This window comes from Taudactylus pleione, unplaced genomic scaffold (assembly GCF_031769625.1).
Source record: "Taudactylus pleione unplaced genomic scaffold, aTauple2 ptg000093l, whole genome shotgun sequence".
NCBI classification, from domain to species: domain Eukaryota; kingdom Metazoa; phylum Chordata; class Amphibia; order Anura; family Myobatrachidae; genus Taudactylus; species Taudactylus pleione.
The window spans coordinates 6,781,654-6,801,560 of record NW_028284495.1 but is presented as its reverse complement, the minus strand read 5'-3'; the positions used below and the strand labels follow the sequence as shown (position 1 = coordinate 6,801,560).

General features: G+C 38.4%; 1 protein-coding gene across 3 annotated transcripts in view; it reads right to left on the bottom strand.

Annotated features, from left to right (window-relative positions):
- Nucleotides 1-19,907, bottom strand: part of ST18 (ST18 C2H2C-type zinc finger transcription factor) — a 152,225-nt gene that overhangs the window by 78,828 nt on the left and 53,490 nt on the right. For all 3 annotated transcript variants that reach the window (XM_088469758.1, XM_088469759.1, XM_088469760.1), the window contains exons 8-9: nucleotides 19,483-19,728; nucleotides 2,717-2,832 (exon numbers count right to left, since the gene is read on the bottom strand). In XM_088469758.1, the coding sequence (XP_088325884.1) occupies nucleotides 2,717-2,832; nucleotides 19,483-19,728 (362 nt within the window). The remainder of the gene's footprint in view (nucleotides 1-2,716; nucleotides 2,833-19,482; nucleotides 19,729-19,907) is intronic.

Below are 19,907 nucleotides of genomic sequence, written 5' to 3'. Positions count from 1 at the left end.
CATTATTCTGCCATACCGTCGCCAATAGTACACACATACTCCAACATGTCAAACACAAGAGATATCTTCTATATCACTAGCATTATACACATAATCTGAGTATACCATCTTCCACCAACATGGTAGTTGTGCAATTGATCCGTTCTGAAAAGGAGAAGTTTTTGGAGCATGTGTCCGGTAGCTAATGTCTTATGTAGATGACATTAAGCAAATTTTTCCTATGAGAGTAGCCTAATCAGAGAGGGATTTTCTAATTCTTCTCTGGTGGGCTTGAGCTGTTTACAATGCCCATCGCAGTTTTTTTTATATGCATATGCACAGCTGAACCCGGATGTAAAGTTATAATTTTAGCACTCATTTTAATTATTACTCACCGCCAGATGGAGTCTTATTGGAGCCCATGTCCCAACAGCTGTCCCTTAATGAATATCCCCAAAATAACAATTTAGATCATTGTGATAAGTAATGTTAATTGTTGGGGCTGTACTGAAATTTTTGATTACTTGGGGCGTTTTTGTTTTAGTTTTTATTATTATTATTATTATTATTAATAATAATAATCTTGTTTTTAAGGCACCACAAAGTTTCCTTATTGCCATACAGGGAATATATGCAATAACAGTAAAAGAAGATATATCAATTGTACATTAACTCTCTGTTGACATATCTATGGGACTGGTCTCACAGCATGCCCCCGTCTCTCAGTATCCCAGATTAGCAGAGCACCGGGAGGTGAAGCTGCTCAGCTAGGCTTTCAGACCAGTCTGGCCAATGAGGCCATCAGTTCTTCTGGCATTTTCCAGAAGTGACAGATGGCCAGTCTTGCCCTGTTGTATCTTGATTGGCAAGAGGCAGTAAGTCAATGGCAAGTGAAGTCAATTCAGCACACAATGAGCCTTATCCAGTGAAGGGTGAGAACACCACATCATAGTAGCTGAAAGGGACTAGGAGACAAAAGTCAAGGATCACTGGAAGTAAGGTAGGGCTGGGGAGGTACATGAGGAAGGACGACCCTGTACATGCAGTCTTACATGCTAAAATGAGGGATGAACAGCTCGAGAGTGAACTGGGGAGATGAAAAGGACAGGGGAGATGAGAAGATTGGAGAAAATGATGGGTTGTAGGCTTTGATTACATGGTGAGATGTTATTGTTAACAATCAGAACTGACAGTAGTTGCTGTTTTTAAGGTGTATTTTACTGTAAGTCCTGAGTGAGCATCTAATTATGGGCAGTGGTCCAGCTGAGTAGTCTTCAGCTTCAAACTAAAAGACCTTCAGACTGTGCACCAATTATTAGGTCTGAAAAGTGTACAAAATTTTAATGCTGGGACTGTTACTGTTGACCAACAAGGGTACATTGAGGCTATACTCAACAAATTTAGTATGATGGACACTAAAACTGTCAACACAACAATTGACAAATGCACAAAAAAAACAAAAGCTATGTGTCCAATGTCAGAGGCAGGTAAGATAAGCAACATGTCAACGTGCCATTGGAGCTTTAATGTATGCAAGTGTTTGCACATGTCCAGACATTACGCATGCAGTCATCCATGTTAGCCAATTTGCAAACAAGCCTGGCAGAGAGCATTGGACTGCTGTAAAACATATTTATAGATACTTACATTTTCAAAAGCTGAAAATCTGGAGTTACAGGCCTTCTGTGATGCTGATTGGGGATCAAATGATGATGATATGCATTCTACACTGGATACCTGTTTGGTCTAGAGGATGTAGTCGTGAGCTGGTATAGCAGAAAATAGCCTACTTTTGCCTTGTCTACTATCAAAACTGAATATATGGCACTCACAAAAGCAGTCAAAGAGGCATTGTGGCTTAAGGAGACTATATGTGAATGGGTCTTAATTTAAATGACACCGTCAGCATTGCATGTGACAAAAAAAGGTGCAATTGATTTGTCTTCCAGCACAAAACACTATGGCTAATCTAAGCACATTGTCATAAGACACCATTTCAAAAGAGAGCTGATGAATAGCACTTTAGTCATAGTGATTTATGTAACTAGTGAGGGAAACCTTGCAGATATGTTAACTAAGGGTCTGACGTAACATGTGCTAAATACCTTACTACCAAAGAGTGCATTTTGCAAATGTTGATGTTTTAAGTCATGCTAATTTATTTTTGTGACCTATGCTTCACAGAAATGTCTGATTATCATATAACCAGTCAGCCTTGAGCAAAGAGATGGGGGTTTGTTGAGGAGTGTGCTCTCTGCTGTTCCTTGGATGTTAAAGTGTCCCCATAGAAACACAGGTGTGCTGCAGTGCATTTGTAAACTCCAACCAATGCGCCTTAAGTGTCTGAAGTGTCCCTCGGGCGGTCGGGAGGTTGGGGATTTGCACCGCCGCACCTCTGCTTTGCTAAGCAGAGAGCAATGGTGCCCATTCAGTTCAGGGAGACTGCTGAAGTAGTGCTTGGCCCACCCCCAGCAGGATGTAAAATGGGAGGTGTGCCATATGGGCACACCTCCAAAATGGTGTCATATAGGGGCATGGTCTAAGTAAATTAGGCCACCCACCCTTTTTTCCTGTCTGCAGCTTTGCCACACGCTAGGGCTCCAAAAGATAATGGAACAGGGCGCTATTCTACTTGAAGCTGGCCCTGATTACACTGTATGTACATCTATGTGTAAATAATCTAAATGAAGGATAATAAGGATAATAAAAATAATAATACACAGAGTGCAATACTTACGTAATCAGTTCCTTTTTTATGTCTCTTGAATGGAACTTAGTCTTAGGACTGGGCATCGAGACATCTCCAGAGAATTTAGTTTCATCTGTGTTTTCTGAACAGCTCCCAGGGTCCATCTGAAAATACATTTTACATATAACTGTGTTTATTTTATATTTATGTGTTGTCTGTATGTGTTATACATTTGGCAGCATGAGAGTTTTCTTAAAATATAAGTCAGATTCTTTAATGTGGCCAATTGTTTATTCAATTTGATAGGGGACCACTAAAGCTATATTTATACTTAACTATCTTGCATTTTCAATATGTTGCCAGGGTTTTTCCTGTGGGTGAAGTAGAGTAGATTAATCTGCACAGGAAAAATAGATCAAGTATAGTGAAAAATACGCTCCCCAGTCTCTTATTGTAAGATTCAATTAGCCGCGAACAGCTGCTGGAATGTCTTCTGGTGGCTTCGCAGGATATGGATCTCACAGATTTTCTGGTCACTGTCTATAGAGGACAGCATACTATAATTGTGCTATAGAGGATGGGGAGAGCTGCCAGCCACCAATGGCAGCTTGTGTCTAATTGAATCTTCCTTATTGAATTATTGATATATAAAATCCTATATCTTATAGGTGATGGTCCAGAATATAACACATTAACATAGTTGATATTTTATTGATCTATATAAAAGCTGCAAAATAGTTAAAATAAATTTGAGATTTTAAGTGAAAAAAATTCAAATAAAGTAAAGTAAAAAAAAGTGCAGTAGAGGCTTTATTCTGCCTGTACAATATATCTGGCATAGTGCAATCCAATAATTATATGAAATGGTCTAAGCAGCTGGACAGATACTAGTCAGTGTAATTTATTCAGTGAGGCTTTTCAGGTGCCGAGACGTGAGGGTTAGGATCTAGTAATTCAGGAGAGAGATTTTCCCCATGATGAAACGACCACACCAACTTCTGTGTGGCAGCAAACACAATATTAATATACTGTACAATGGAGCATACCCTTTCATGTCAGTGCCCCTCTAATACCTAGGAGCTGCCCAATGACTTGGTGGTCCTGTAAGGTTTCTATGTGGCTTTTTATTATCTGCAATATTAAGGGTAAATAGTTTGTCCACACAGCATAATATATTGCACCCTTACTTTTGGGTGTTGGTCAGACTGGATATGGCAAATTATTTTCTATTTACACTGCTTAGCTAAGATGTAACATTCTTATGCTGTAGGCACAAGCTGAAGACCTAAGTTGAATTAATTCCTCTTAGAAATTAAAATCGCGTAATTTAGACCTGATTACATGCAATTCAAAACCCAAGATTTGGTTTTAAATCTGAGTTCTGAACTTGATTCTACTCGGAACCCCAAAACTTATCCGAACCAGGGCTTGGTTTAACTCAGAACCTCAACGTTTGTAGGTGTTCGATTTTCAGGAATACCAAACCACACATCTCCATTAGAAATATAAAAATAAAAAATAGTGCATTTGCTAACTGCCTATCTGAAATCTAATTCAACCAACATTACTGTGAGACTTATCACCAGGGAGATGGCTCTCATATGTTGCTTGCCAAATGCTTCACAGTCTAATTGATTTGTCAAAGCAAAGTTGGGAGCCCAGCAGATGGCAGATTTTTCTGTTACCCCAGCTGAGCCACATTAAAGGATGGGCAAAGTGACTGTACAGACTACATCCTTCCTATTGGTCCACGCAATTACAGTCCTCCTTGGATCCAAGTGTAGCAGTGGCTTTTGCTGACCGAGCCAGGGAGCAGCAGAAGCAACAGCATCAAGGCCTGAGATTACCCTGAAGAAGCTTATGTGTTAAGTATAGGTGAGGTCATTGTGTTATGGCATAAGGGGAGGGCAGAGACTAGGTGAAAAATGAATACTGTACCTATGTAAAAGTATCAAAAATTTATCAGATTAAATAAAAAGAAAGTTGTAATCATGGCGGAGACATTGTCCTGACAGTAATCCCATTTAAACATATGGCAGCCAGCCAATACCTGGCAACAGAAAACAGTATTTTGCAGTAATCTACATAAAAAATGGTAACATTTATTAACATTTAGTTATAGAGTACCAGCATATTCCAAAACATGTCGTCATGAGGCAAAGTAATGGTCATGTGTAAAACACAGCTAGCAAATTATTCAGGTGTGGTGAGAATGCTGACATGGTCATAATGTAGACATGCTTAGCATGTCAACATTGACCATGTTGACATTTATCATGTGGACACTGATGAAATGTTAACATATCTTCCCTGGTGGCTTAGTGGTGACTAACCATCTTCCGGGTCCCGACAGTCATGTAACTATAAGTTCCGGCAGAGTCATCTGATGGAACGGCGTTCCAGTGAGTACACTAGCCCTAACCTTTACCTTAATCCCTAACCCTAACACTCCCTCTAATGCCTAACCCTAACCTCTCCCCCATAGCAGAACCCTAGCACTCCCGTGCCGCAGAATTACCCTAATGTTGACATTCATGTCAACATCTTAGATGTCGACATTGTAGCCAATTGACATTTTAACAAAGTCAACATCATAACTGTTGACATTGTAGTGTCAAAATTATGAATGTCGACATTGTTTATGTCGATCTAATGACTGCATCACAATTATTCAGTGCTCTTTGTATATGATTTTTTATGACTTGTACCTGTATTTGTTAAATATCTTTTCAAATTAAATATGTTTGCAGAGAATACTGCAACATACAGGAAATGACTATTTATATAAACACCAAATTATGGCCTTTCTCTTACACATTTAAGGTATGTCTGAGCTTAGTGTATGTGGGCTTGTCCTCTAATATGTGTAGAAAGTGTGGTATCATGTACAGTAGCAGGGGGTGGAGCTACAAATTGCATCATTGAGCCCCTGGACCCCTCACTTTACTGGATAAGTAATTGAGATTGAGGAGACTGGTCTTCTCTTTCATGAGAGCTTCCCAAAATGCAGGTGTCTACTCCAGTAGAGTGGGCAAGTATGGGTCCACTATAAACCTAGGACCTGCAGCCAATTGATTTTGTAAGTGCTGTGAGTGTGTTCTGCTTTTGGAGACCAAAATGATTATAATTGCTTAAGCCTGCGTCATCTACCTAGAAAGTGCAATTTTGCACCTTGACTAAATTACTGTATGTTTCTCTGCAGAAGGGACAAATGTAATGTATGAGAATAGATTTTGGAGGGGTATGTAACAGGGTGCAATTTTAATTTTACAGCAGTTACCAGATATATCATTTGGAGTGTGAAAACTCACACATTGCTGGCAGTTTGGGGTATCTCAGCATGTTAAAAAGACCCCCCTTCCCCCCCAAAAAAAATTGTTAGCAAATTGCTGATTGTCGTTTGCTCATAACTAGATTATTATTCCAACTAACCAACTAGTTGTAAGGTTGGAGTGAAGTTGGTCTGGCGTATGGCAACCTTTAGTATTGGATCAAGGGGACATCCTAACTTAACAGTAATTGCAGTACAAAAGGAACACTATCTAGTATTTGTGTACTACTGTCAAAATCTGGCAGTATTTTCCCTACATTAATAATAATAATAATAATAATAATAATAATAATAATCTTATATATAAAATTCATTGGTCGGTTTGTTTGTTTATTTGTTTGTCTATCCGGTTATGCATCTGGTCACCCTTGCACCGAATGGGATGAAACCAACGCATGGTGGTCCAGTGGGATCCTGGTCAGGTTTAGGGTCCCAGTCACACCTCCCTTTGACATACGCTGGGCAGAACTTTGACTCAGGGAGCCTGTTCTGGGCCTTCCACTGGATGGATTTTGACGACATCACATAATAAAATGGATTTGAATCAAAACTTCACAGAGGTGTTGCAATTGGTCTGGGATGCCTAAAAGAGTGGTTGGGGTCCCAGTCGGACCTCACAGCGAAATGCGCCGGAAAGAACTTTGACCCAGGGAGCCTGTTCTGGGCCTTCAACTGGATGGATTTTGACGACATCACATAATAAAACTTAATAACTTGAAGATTTAAACCCGGGCAATGCTGGGTACTTCAGCTAGTAATAATTATAATAATAATTGCATTCACATCACTTGCATGTAACCTGGTTTGTCCATTTACAGAATTGCACACTTTGCTACTACATCTAAGAAAAGGCCCCTTAATGCTTATGGATTTGGAAGACTGCAGCATAGTGCAGTGTCAGTGTAGGTGAAGACATGTGAACCCATAACTTCTGATGTAACCAGCTATTGACAAGATAATTCTTCCTATGGATCTCTATGCAGAAAGCGAAAGAAATGAGTGATCATGCACTTTACTTGGAACCTTAGTAACTCATAATTCTTAAACTCCCTTGAAATTCCACATAATTCCTATCCTGGCCATGTGTTGCTTCCGTGTAGGCCCCTGCTCTCTGCCAGAGGATGCTGCACATACACAGATCTCTGGGAGCATTTTCTCGGTCATACACTGCATGTGTAGTGTCCCCACCATTTTATTGAAGATGCGGCAAACTTAGTGGAGAAGTAAGTAGTAGTCTGTGGGAGCAGGATTAATGGTATGGGTCCCCCTAAGTCTAGGGGCCACTATGGGCCGCACATCCTGCACTCATTATAGATACGCCTAAGCCATATCATTGCAACTTTCTTACATATTACACTTTAGTAACAAAGAAACTAATTCCTCACAAATAGAACATGTACTGTAGTAGTGAAATATAGAAAGCATTATGATAAAATGTCAAAGTTGCCCTGTCTTGTTCTGATGATTAAGCACCAGGATCTCCTCCCATTTTGTGAAGTCTTTAGTGAGGATACATCTAGAAAATTGCCATATAATAATTACTTTATTTACTCTTAGCCAAGTGCACACATAGAAATGATGTAGAACATTATGCAGTACTTTTTTATGGTATTCCAATTCAAGTATAACAAAGGAAGGTCTTTATTGCCATGCTACATAAGCTTAAAAACAAACCTTTATCTCTGCATTGACCTTTCTGGTTATTTATCAATAAAAAGGTAAAGGCTGCCATCTGTTGTTTTGTAAGTTGAATAGAGGTTTTTTATAATTATACTAAATTCAAACAAAGGGATGGCATATAAATAACTTTTGTACTTTAAAATAAAACACTAAGTAAATGTTACTTAGGGGACATCGTTGTTTTGTGCTTCTATCATGTTGTTAATGAGTAACCAGGCCCCAAAAATTTGCATTTACAACATACTGTACCAACTTCTTATCAAAGGAAGGCATTTGCTATAACATAGATGAAATCCTTCTTCTCACATTGTCAGTATTCAAATGAATATAGCTAGTTGTTATATAATAGGGCACATCTATACTGTATATAAATGTGGTTCAATGTAACTTATTTGTACAAAAATGGAACCATGAGAACAAATATGCTAGTTTTTACAATGATAAAACTGTTATTGAATTATACTGCATTGTACATGTAAAACTGAATAATAAAAAAGCACTATTTTTATAGTTTTTATTTATTAACTTTACAGCATACAATCAAAGCCCATGTAAATTCATACTTTCCCCAATCATAATTTTTTACACTTTTTGTTTTTAAACTTTTCCGGTTTTGTTCTCTTTTACCACTTTTGTACAACTTTGAAAAATATAAGTTGAAAAATATAAGTTGAGATTGACTGTTGCAAATCCAGTGATGTATTGTAATCACTACCTGGATTTGAAGTATTTTGTATCTATTTAAATGGACTCAGCTCTAAATTATACTGCCCAGTTTACTCATTTAGCCTGTCCTCTTCATCTAATCACTAAGCATTACAGTCAACACTGTAGCAAGAATCACTTACATGATATTATCACTGCAAAACAACTACAGAACCAGAATTCTCAACTTTCCCACCCAAGGAAATTGCACTTCTGATGTTTTTATATTGACATTTCTCAAATGGTCACATGATTTTCAAGGACTAATATGACCCTGTGAGATGTCAATGCAGCGAAAACTTTTACACGTTATCATTTATTTTCTCTTTTGCATTCGTCCCTCCTTTATTGTTACCGATTGCAACTGTTTATATATATATATATATATATATTGCCTTACATACTGGTTGCAATCCAAACCTTTACGTGTAACACATGCTTGATTATTATGTGCGTCGCTGTGGAGCACTTTTGGCACCATATAAATAATAATAATAATAATAATAAATAATAAAAATTATTCTACATAGTAGTATTAATCTCATTAACATATGACTTTCTATAAAAAAGTGACCACAGTTCACAGTGCTAACTGAAGTCCAAGAAAGTTTATTTATTGATTTGTATGTATGTTTTAAAAAAATGAAAAAAATATATATTAAGAACATTACATTTTACTCATTAATTCAAGAATTGATTAATAAAATTACCCTACAGTATTGTAATTTATGTTTTACTGAATGTATATAGTCGTCCAGATAGTTATCCATTAATATTAAATGATATAGGGCCTGAATCATCACAAGACGGAATTGCAAAGCCGCACACAAGCAGCAGGAGGCATCATCCCTCTTGCATGCATTAATCATCCAAGCTGCGTTCATGGTGGCCGCATCAGATCATCTGCGTGATCCTCAGCTGGCTGAGTGACCATGGGGTCATGCAGGCTGGCCATCGCAGTTCAGGAAAAGAGGCCAGGAAATCTCCATCAGCTGATGGAGATCCTGGCCTTCTCACTCCCCCCCAACATTAGTAACAAGCGTCCGTTTTGGGAAACGGAGGGCATCACCCCCCCTACCCCCGCCCAGAAACGGCAGCAGATTGCCAATCACGGACAGCCTGCTGTTGAACTGCGTGTTATCACGCAGCATCATACAGCAAATGTGCAGTATGTGTCCGGCACATGCACAGATTCCTAACCATCAGGAATTAGCACCATAATGGGCAAATTCTAAGAATTTTGAACTGCATATATTTCAGATCTGGGAAACATGAAACAATAAAATAAAATAAAAAAAGGTAAGAAATATACTTGGAATTATCAGTATAAAACTATTATTTCCATATTCAAAAAATATTGCTGTGAGGGCGGCATATACATATTTTTGTTAGATGAACTGTAAATGTATTTTTTAATACATTTTCTTACTCCACATGACAAGTAGGAATGTTGTTTCACTTAATTAGATCTTTGGACCCTTACAGTCAGCAGTGTAACTCTAAATTTTGCACCCTCCCTGCCAAAAATGTTTCTGGTGCCCACGCCCCAAAAAACCCCCAAAGGAGATGTTTTTCTGCATGCTCCTCTGGCATGCGTACTCCCAAAAAAGGTGTGTGGTTTTCTGATACAGTAATGCCCCTTACACATTATGCCACACTAAGTAATGCCCTTTATAGCACATTATGCCACACTGTAATGCCCCTCTAACATTATGCCACACTGTAATGCCCCTATACACACCGTAATGTCCCTTACAACACATTATGGCACACCGTAAAGCCCCTTATAACACATTATGCCAAACAGTAATGCCCTTTATAACACATTATGCCACACTAAGTAATACCCCTTATAACACATTATGCCACACAGTAATGCCCCTTACACATTATGCCACACAGTAATCCCTATTACATCCCACCCTGAAAGATCTACCTCACCATCACTTCTATCCACTCCTACCAGTCTGTCACCTCAGCTGAAGATAGGTTGCACAGTTTCTATGTCCGTTTAGAACCAGTTATTGGGAACATAGGTTTTAATCTGTAAAATACCCCCTGTAGCTGTGCCCCTTATGCAGTGCCCCCTGTAGTAGTGCCCCTTATGCAGTGCAGTGCCCCTTGTAGTTGTGCCTCTTATGCAGTGCTTCCAGTAGTAGTGCCCATTATGCAGTGCCCACTGTAATTGTGCCCCTTATGCAGTGCCCCTTGCAATTGTGCCCCATATGCAGTGCTTCCTGTAGTGGTGCCCCTTACGCAGTGCCTCCTGTACTAGTGCCCCCTCCCAGTTCAGAATAGCCCCCAGTGTGCCCCCACACCCTGTGCTGTACTTACCTTACCATGCTGGGCACTGCTGGCTCTATGCTGTCAGGGCTTCTGCTGTCGCTGCCACTGTCACTGCCTGGATCTAACTGGATCCAGCAGGCTTCTCACATTGCAGGTGACACCTCTAATTGTTTCAGACTCTGACCACTTCAGAGGCCAGTGTTTACAGTTGCTTGATCACAATCAATGTTTTGTGGTGTAGCAATGACCCCAGTGCACCCCCCTTAAATTGGCACCCCCAAACCACTGCGGGGTCTTGTTACACCACTACATACAGGTCTATTTATCAAGATGCAATAATAATAAGAATTTTCTCATGCCACTTATTAACTCAGGCCCTGATTCAGAGCCGGACGCTCTGACAGAGCGCTCTCTCTGAATCAGGATCGTCCTTCTGAATTTTAGAGCAGCCTCCTGGCCGCTCGCATAGCTGTGGGTGACCACCCACAGCTATAGCGAGCGGCCAAAAAGATGGTCGCAATGGTCAAGCCCATCGTGACCATTGGGCTTGCGACAAGACCCTTGTGGTAGGGTCTCGTCTGCCGCAAGCCATGGAGTGCTTTCGGCTCTATCAGAGCCGAGAGCACTCCCACTGACATCACTTGTGATGTCAGTGGGGCTGGCCACAGACGGTAGTTGTTCCCATGGGAACACCTCCATCTGGGCAGCCATGCGCCCGGCACGCCCACCAAAGGGGGCGTGCTGTCACTCACCATCGACAGCACGCCCCCTTTGTAGCGAGACCCGGAGCGACGGCTTGCGCATGCGCACTGGCCCAACATCGACCCGCTTGCGAGTGCTCAGCGCTCGCGAGTGGGTCTGAATTAGGCCTTCAGTTTACAATACCCAAAGATGTTTTGGTCCCTGGTGATACTAATGGTGAGAAGAATAGCCTAACCCCTTTACTAGCCAATCCTCAAATGCATATGCATGTGCACAATGGACTAGAAATCTGAATTTGGGGCTTTCAGTTTAACTTAAAAAAAAAATGGTAAAATATTTTTGAAACAGAAAAAATAACCAATATATTTATCTTTACAAAAGTGCTATATTTAAATAAACAATTTGTTCTGTGGACTACCCTTGCTATCATGATGCAGACATATGCATATAAAGATAATATATAAGGATATTTTAATTTTGTAAATCAAAAATAAAAAATAAATATTATAAACTTGAAAATATAATATGTTTCACCAATAATGTTTCTTTAAATAACACTGATAAAGATTACATTTTGTAGGTGTTTTGAGTTAATATGCCTGATGGTGATTCAAAAAGGCACAGAAAGAGAGAGGGAGGAATAGTTTAAATTCTATTAATATGCAGATGGAAGTTTATAGTGATTTCAGCAAAGACCAGAACATAGTGGTAAAATGGATAACAGATAATGGCATCTGGCACTTTCAACATTTTTTTAAGCCTTGAAATTGTTGGAGAACTGACAGTTTGAACTAAACTAACAGCCCTATTTATTTATCAAGGATTTTGTAGAGATTTTGAGCCATGTCCAAATTCATCCTTTTTTTGTTGTTGTTTGTTAGAGGGCATCTGGACAGGCTATTTCACAGAGACATATAGACAATGTTTTCTGTAAATTGCCACCCAAATTAAGCAACTGTTGTGTGTATGAACTGGTGCAACGAGCAAAAGACCATGTATAAAAAAATCATTGTCTACAATTTACTAGAAAACAGAAACAGCCAAAAAATATTTATACATTGGATCCAAAGTAGTTTAAATTATTTTGAGTAGGAGGCATTAGTAACCACACAATCCTATCTCATTGTGTTGCAGTTTATCCATTTCAAATGAAAAATTAGCTCTACAATTGATTCCAGTAACAACATTTCCACTACAGATTTATTGTGGGACATTAGCCAGTGGTATTTGTTAAATTAAAGATTAATTAGTAAATTAACAATATAAAATAACCAGGAACAATTTACAATACAAACACACTGTCTCTGGTGCCCTTTGGCAATTCTGTTTTACGTATACATCATTCTCAATCTTATTAATTACACCAGATTCACAGTTTGTGGAGGGGGTGGGGGTCAGAAAAATCACCCATGGTTTTTAGCATGAGTTTGATGGGTTCTGGAGTAGGAAGCACAGTTTTTGTGTCACCCATGTAATAGCATTTGGCCAGTCTGGGATGGTTTCCTTATAGCAGGATGACCCATGTTTGGATAAGGATTTGGGAATCAGGCATTTGGTCCATATATTATTTATTTTATAGGACCAGACCCAATGGTGTTACTAACAATTGAAGCTATAAATGGATTTTCTTAATCAAGTGCCATTTCTATATTTACCCATACTTCTAGAAAATAATATTGCAAATTATGAAAACTTCACCTACAAAAATAAAACCTATTCTTGGTGTTTTTTGGATATTGTTTTCATGATAAAATGTGCAGCTCTTACATCTTTAATCTGCCTCACAAAAAACAATCATTCCCTTCCTCTCTGTGGCTAGCAGTCCTGCACTAAAAAAAGTGGCTCTTCCTGGCTCTCTGAGCTGTGGATGCATACAGTAGGGTTTGGGACCTCTGGAGTTGCAACTTTCCACGTAGTGGCCCTAGTATAAACTGCTACTAGTCCTAAAATACCTAATCCTTAATTTGGCTTCTTTCATGATTTAAAGAAGTCTTATGCTATAAAGTACATCGCCAAGATTCTGAAAGACAGTGTTAATATACAGTTAGTATCTTAACCATTTCAGCTTCATTGAGAACCATGAGTGTAGTCAACTCATAGCAAGGACACCAAGTAGTGCTATGGAAGATCTTGCACTCTTTTCCACTGTTGCCATGTACACAGAGGCACTCATTTCGGAGTATGCATCTCCTAAAAGACTGTTGCTCGTATTTAGAAGTTCCAGACTTTAGAGTCATATTCTATTGTCTAGCATGTGTAAATTGTTAAATTTACTTACAGTACTACACTAATGCCTTTGGTGAAGTTTCTATGAGGTACCATAGAATACTTTTTGTTCCATGAATTTGCATCTGCTATCCAATTGAACTTACATTGGTTTAGATAAATAAGAAGGTATAGGTGGGTGCTTAATTTTCCCAATGTTTATACATATAAATTGTTCCCATCCTGTGGTAATTGTTTTTGTTTAGTTTGCAAAATACCCACGCCATGTCTCATGATATGTATTGTTATTTTTATTCTGTGACTTTCTACCAATTTTATTGTGACATAAGTACTTATCTAGTGAAAATGGTGCACTGCAAGTGACTTTGTTTTAGAGATTTGCGCAGACCCCTGTGTTTTGGTTCAAAATCATTTTTGTGTTTTGGCTGTGGTTTTGTCAAGACCACCCTCAACTGTTTTAGTTCGATTTCAGTTTTGAATTTCTTTAAAAATTTATAAAAACAGCTAAAATCATGTAATATGTTGTTTCTATAGTATTATTAAAATTAATAACATTTATTTATTGACCTATTTTCCGTGTGAATCCTCATATTGAACAGGTCAACATAATTAATGATAAGATGGGAAGGTACCTCGTAATTCCAGCACACTTAACAACATATATGTTATCTTACTAGTAATGGGATATTAATACTATTCTTGATAGTAAATTAAGTACATAAATCCCCTGTCTTTCCAATTTAGCTATGACTGTACCTCCACAGCTCTATAATCTTTGATTACAAATCACTGAGGACTTTACCTTTTATTCCATAAATTCATATTAATCTCTACACTAGAAATTAAAGATTTTCTTAAGTCAGACTGCTACCTCTATAATTGTAAACTTGTTTCTCATCTAACAATGACCCCATAACAGTTGGGTGAAATATTTCTCTGTCTTTTCTCCATCTGATTTTCCTCTAATGTAAATCAAAACCATGAGATTAGTAATGCATAATGGTCAAGTGTATTATTAATTATCACTTTTTACTGATGATATTCTCCTTATGATCTCTTCTACCCATATCTCCCTCCTAAATCTATGCAAGATTTTAGATCCATACTCCAATTTATCGGAGTATAAAATTAACTACAGTAAGCCAGAGACCCTTTCCCTACATATTCCTCCTAAATATAAAAATAAATTATGCACAAATTATCATTTTAGACTGTCAAGAAAATATAGCATCAGGGAATTTACTTCACCAGTATGTCACTCTCAATATAAAGAGAATTTTCCAGTCCATTTTGTCTGCTATCAGAAAGAATATCTATTACCTATCACACTATCACCTGGTTTGGACATATTCCTACCATCAAAATGAATATTATTCCTTTGATCCTGTGTAAGTTTCAGACAATTCCATTCCAGGTTCTAGGGAGTATTCTTAAACAAGTCCAAAAATCCATTATCCCTTTTGTTTAAATGGGAGAGCTCTCTATGTTAAAGACTCTAACCTCATTAAATATACAGTATACTGACAATGAGGGACAGGGACTCTAAAGCCTCTCATCTAAACCAACTGGTGACTTGATTTTCCCTTATTTGGTTCATTTAAACTCAGTAGGAATAAACATAAATTGGAATATATAATTATTAAATTATCCAGTCTTCTTTTGAAATCTTTAATTAGAACACTTAATTTGTTTCCTTCTCTCCTAACCCCAATGTGGTATAATCCAAACTTTTCTCCATAGTTCTTCTTACATAATAACTCATAGAGAAAACATGATTGGGGGCCTAGACTTGGCTTTGATTTTATAGTTGGCATGAATTGTCTATATTTTTGATTCCCTCTATTGTATGTATGTAACATCCCTCAATGTGTTTTAACAAATATGCAAATATAGATATGTCCTCATACACTATTGACTGCCTGGCATGCCAGGTCCTGTGGGACTCAGCTTGCACCGAGTATCTTTTTTGCTCGAATGTGTGTCTTAGTCATACAAATGAAACATTCCGATGTGACAAAACCATTTAATGAGACTGCAGTTATTATTTTGATATATGACACTGAATGCTATGATGCAGCTTCACTCCAAGTTCTGTTGTGCTTCATTTGCAACTTTGTACATATTTAAAACTAATTCCTGTGTGGTTAAAGTCACAGCCCGATGTCTCTGTACAGATTCAGTGAGAATAAGATGCAAATTTAAATAAAATGTCACTACACTACACCTCTCGGCATGACTAAATCGGTCTGGCCATCTTGCGCTGCATGGCGTCTTGAGGCTTTGTGTACGAGGACACATCTGGATGCTGATTCTTGTTTTTGCTACCAAAAGAACCAACTATTCAGAGTCTTCGGTTCTGAGCAACTGTGCTTTTATAATCCTTTTAGAAAGAGTACAATCTGTATTTCATACAATATGTTGTGCTTAAACAATTGAGAATTCCTTTTAAGCATGAAAAAGTTTGGGATAGGACTTATTCCTCCCTTAAATTAAGACACATGACCCAAAACTAGGGGCCAAGTCTCTAAAGTCTTCATTTCAATTTTGTTTAAAAACAAATCGCAAATAAAATTTACACTAGATGGTACTTAGGGCCTGATTCAGAACCGTTCGCTAGGTTGTGTTCGCACACAGCCTGCTGATGTTTGCAATATGCACATGCATACAGGACGCAGTGCGCAAACTAGTCCATGCAATCGGGAAGCGGTCGCACCCTGTACACAGATGCTCCATAAGAATGAGTGATAGGACGTGCCATTTATGGGTGGTGACAGGGGGTGCGAACGCAGGCATGTCTGTGCATCTGAACGCCTCAGGGGCATGCATAATTAAGACGCCTCATCAGCATACACGTCACATGGATGAATTACACACAGCAGAACTTGCAGCGCTTGTGGTAGAGTATGGTCAACCACAAGTGCTGCGAATTGGTCCAATGTTACTTGATGTTATCGATTGTTTAATACACTTCCTGGAGATGATGTATGTTACGAAGGGAAAGTGGGCATCTTGTGTCAGGCTGGTGGGCATCTAAATACATACCGCAATCACACGCCAATACATAGTGAGTGTTCTATTGTATTGCTAGCAATCGCGGGATTTGCATACTTTGGCTGCTGAAGGCTGCGTGTGAACGCAGCCTAGCGAATGGGTCTTAATAAGGCCCTTAGATCCCACAAAACGTCATAGTATTTCTCCCTTTTTTTCACATTTGTGTTTTGATAGTTGCAGTCAGAGAGGGACTTCATTTATATATGGTGGGTATGTCCTAAAATCTTATTATTTTAGAATGAATTCTAAACCTCAAAAGATTTTGTTGGTAACATACAACTGGTCACTGCTATTGTGCTTACTGATCCCAAGTCTATATACCTCAAACTGCTGGCCTTTCATATATTAAACTCAACTAAATTAGCCACAGCCAAGGATCCTGCACCTTCTCCACTTCTGTATTTTCTGAATAAAATCTAGTTTATTGCCTCCATGGAAAAATATCACTTTTACATTTATGAAAAAAGAGAGGACTAATTTAATTAGGTATCTTTAGCTTCACTTTATTTTAACCAACATGATTCTTTAAACTTTGTTTCTTTTTATGACTCTTTAGTCCAATCTAATGTTCCTTGGAATTAGATTTTTAAAACTGATCCAGACATTAATGTAGGTTTATTAAACCCTTCCAAAATGCTTTTGTGGTGCACACTAATTTCTTTTTTAACCCTTTCATTTCCTCTCCCCTTATATTTCTCCTTCTTCTGTTTCCCACATCCAGTTAGTTTAAATAACTATTGTGTATAGTAGCAACATTTTTTTTTTAAATTACTCATTGACAACTGTGCATTTTTTGCTATATATTTAATAACTTGTTTACTTTTAATATTTGTTTATATATGTATATTTTATTTTTATGGGTTTTTTAAATTGCACAATACAGTAATTCAACTTATTGTTAGTTATGAATTTTTATAGTATATATTTTATTTCTTAAAAAATGACTACTCCTACAAGAGTTTTTCCTGTGATTCAGCTGAGAGATTATTTAGGGACCCAAACATTGCAGAAATACAGTGAATTTAGACTCATGTCAATTCATTCTTTGTAATTGTAATTATTATACTGGTATGGTGTTTATGGTTGTAATGGTATTTTTGGGCTTTCTAGGAAAGAGGTTTTTTAGAATTTGGAGAACTATGCATAATAGTGATTTACTTCTGTACGTACCAGCAGTCATGGACATGACTGGCCTGTCTCCAACACTCAGCAGGCTGCTGATTGCTGGTATTCCCAATTAAATTCATTAACAGAACCCACCTGGGCTCAGGCTAGAAAATACATAACACCTTTCTCCAGGAGTTACCCCTAACCTCCAGCACTGATGACTCATGCAAGCAATCACCCATCAGCCAGACACTATTAGAACCTGCTCAGTGCACTCATCTAGTGCCTGAGTATCTATTGTGTTCTACATAGGTGCTCCCACTCCAGAACTATACTCTACAGTATAGTTTTCTTGTTGTTGAACTCACATTTTCGGTTTCCTCGACAGCAGCACACCCTTACACGCAGTTCCATCCGCGTTGTTTTCAGATGACTTCATGCCAGCTAAGTACTCTGTTGCTTTCATGTTGGGAACCAACTACACGCAACCTGGGTCTTCACCAAGTGATATCCTCGTGTGGGGATTCCGAGTGAAGTCATGGGGGTCTTCGACTCTGTGCCAGAGTATTTGGTTGAGTTAATTCCACCTGTTTGCATTTATCTTCTGTGTGTATGTGTGTACTCTGTTACACTTGCTGTCTGTTTTGAGCTCCAGGGTTATTGTAATATACTCTGTGTATCTCATTGCATGCTATGTACTGTTCCCACAGTGCCAACACATCTGTGCCTCATTGCAGGCTTTGAGCTGTTGCCACAGTGACAGCACATACACATTTCTCGTCACATGCTAGGCACTGTCCATACAGTACCAACACCTCTGTATACCCTATTGCATGGTACGCACTGTACAAACTGTGACAACACATCTGTGGTATGCTACCAAAATCCCCCACTTTGTGAACCCAACTGTATCTTCAGCATTTGTACCTACTTTACTGTGTTAAACACCTTGGGGTATTCCGTGGCTACCACCTCTCAGAGTATCAAAGCTAAACCTCTTTCGGTGTGTTCCCCATAGAAGGAAAATCCCAAGGCTTCACAACTTATATTTACAGATGTCCATAACCAATGATCTACTAGCCAGATTAATATCCCATAGCAACTAGTAAGAGAAAATAAATTGGGCACCCTTCTCACTTCTATTTGTTAAATAAATAAAAAAATATAAAATTGGTTAAGGTCATTTGGCTCCCACAATGCCCACTGGGCCCATGCAGAAACTTAGAATACCTAATGAATGATCTGGCTGTACATCTGTGTGTGACTGAGTCTGAATCTGTGCTATGTGGGCTCCAATAGCATGTGTAAAACCAATTCCCGTGTGGTTAAAGTTGCAGCCTTGCATCTCTGGTACACTGTGAGCATCTTTTTGTTGCATCTGCGATGTGACTAAGATGCAAAATTTAAAGGCAAATATGATACGCTACTCCTCTAGGAGCATCTCAGTCGTGCCAGCCGTCTCACACTGTATGGCAAAAAGACGCTCAGTGTAACAATGGTTTATTATGCTGTGTCCACTGTATTGTGATTATATCATGCTGCCACATTAAAATCACAATTATGCAAAGCAAGGCCTTGTGGACTTCTTTTACACATTGCTGGTACTGACTGTAGGACCTTTTCTACATAAAAGGTCATTTACTTTTTACTAAATTATTTTGATTTAATACATATAAAAACATACTTTGCATTTTTTTAATTGTATGAATTAATTTAGCCCACAAACCTCAATATCCTCTGCATTTTTACCATGCACCTTGCTGTAGTTGATTGGTGCATCCCAGCCCTCCTTTTCACACAGGGCTTTGTAGAAGGCAGCATTGACCAAAAGGCTACTAGTTTTAAAAGGAGAAGACGATGGAGTTGATATTATTGGATTGGAAGAGCTTAAATCACCAGCCTTTTCATGAAATCGATTCTTCTTCATACTCAAGTCCAAAGTTCCATTTTCATCAACTTCAATCTCTGCAGCCTGTGGAAATTGTAAAGATATATTTTAAATTGATGAACAGTTTGTGGCTTTGATAGTGTAGACATGTGGTGCTTTTAAGGGATAAAAGTAAATGCAAGCTTTTATTTAAATAATATCTGATTTAAAAAGCAGCTTTTGATTTACATCACATCAGTTAATGTGTAATTCTTTGCCAGAGT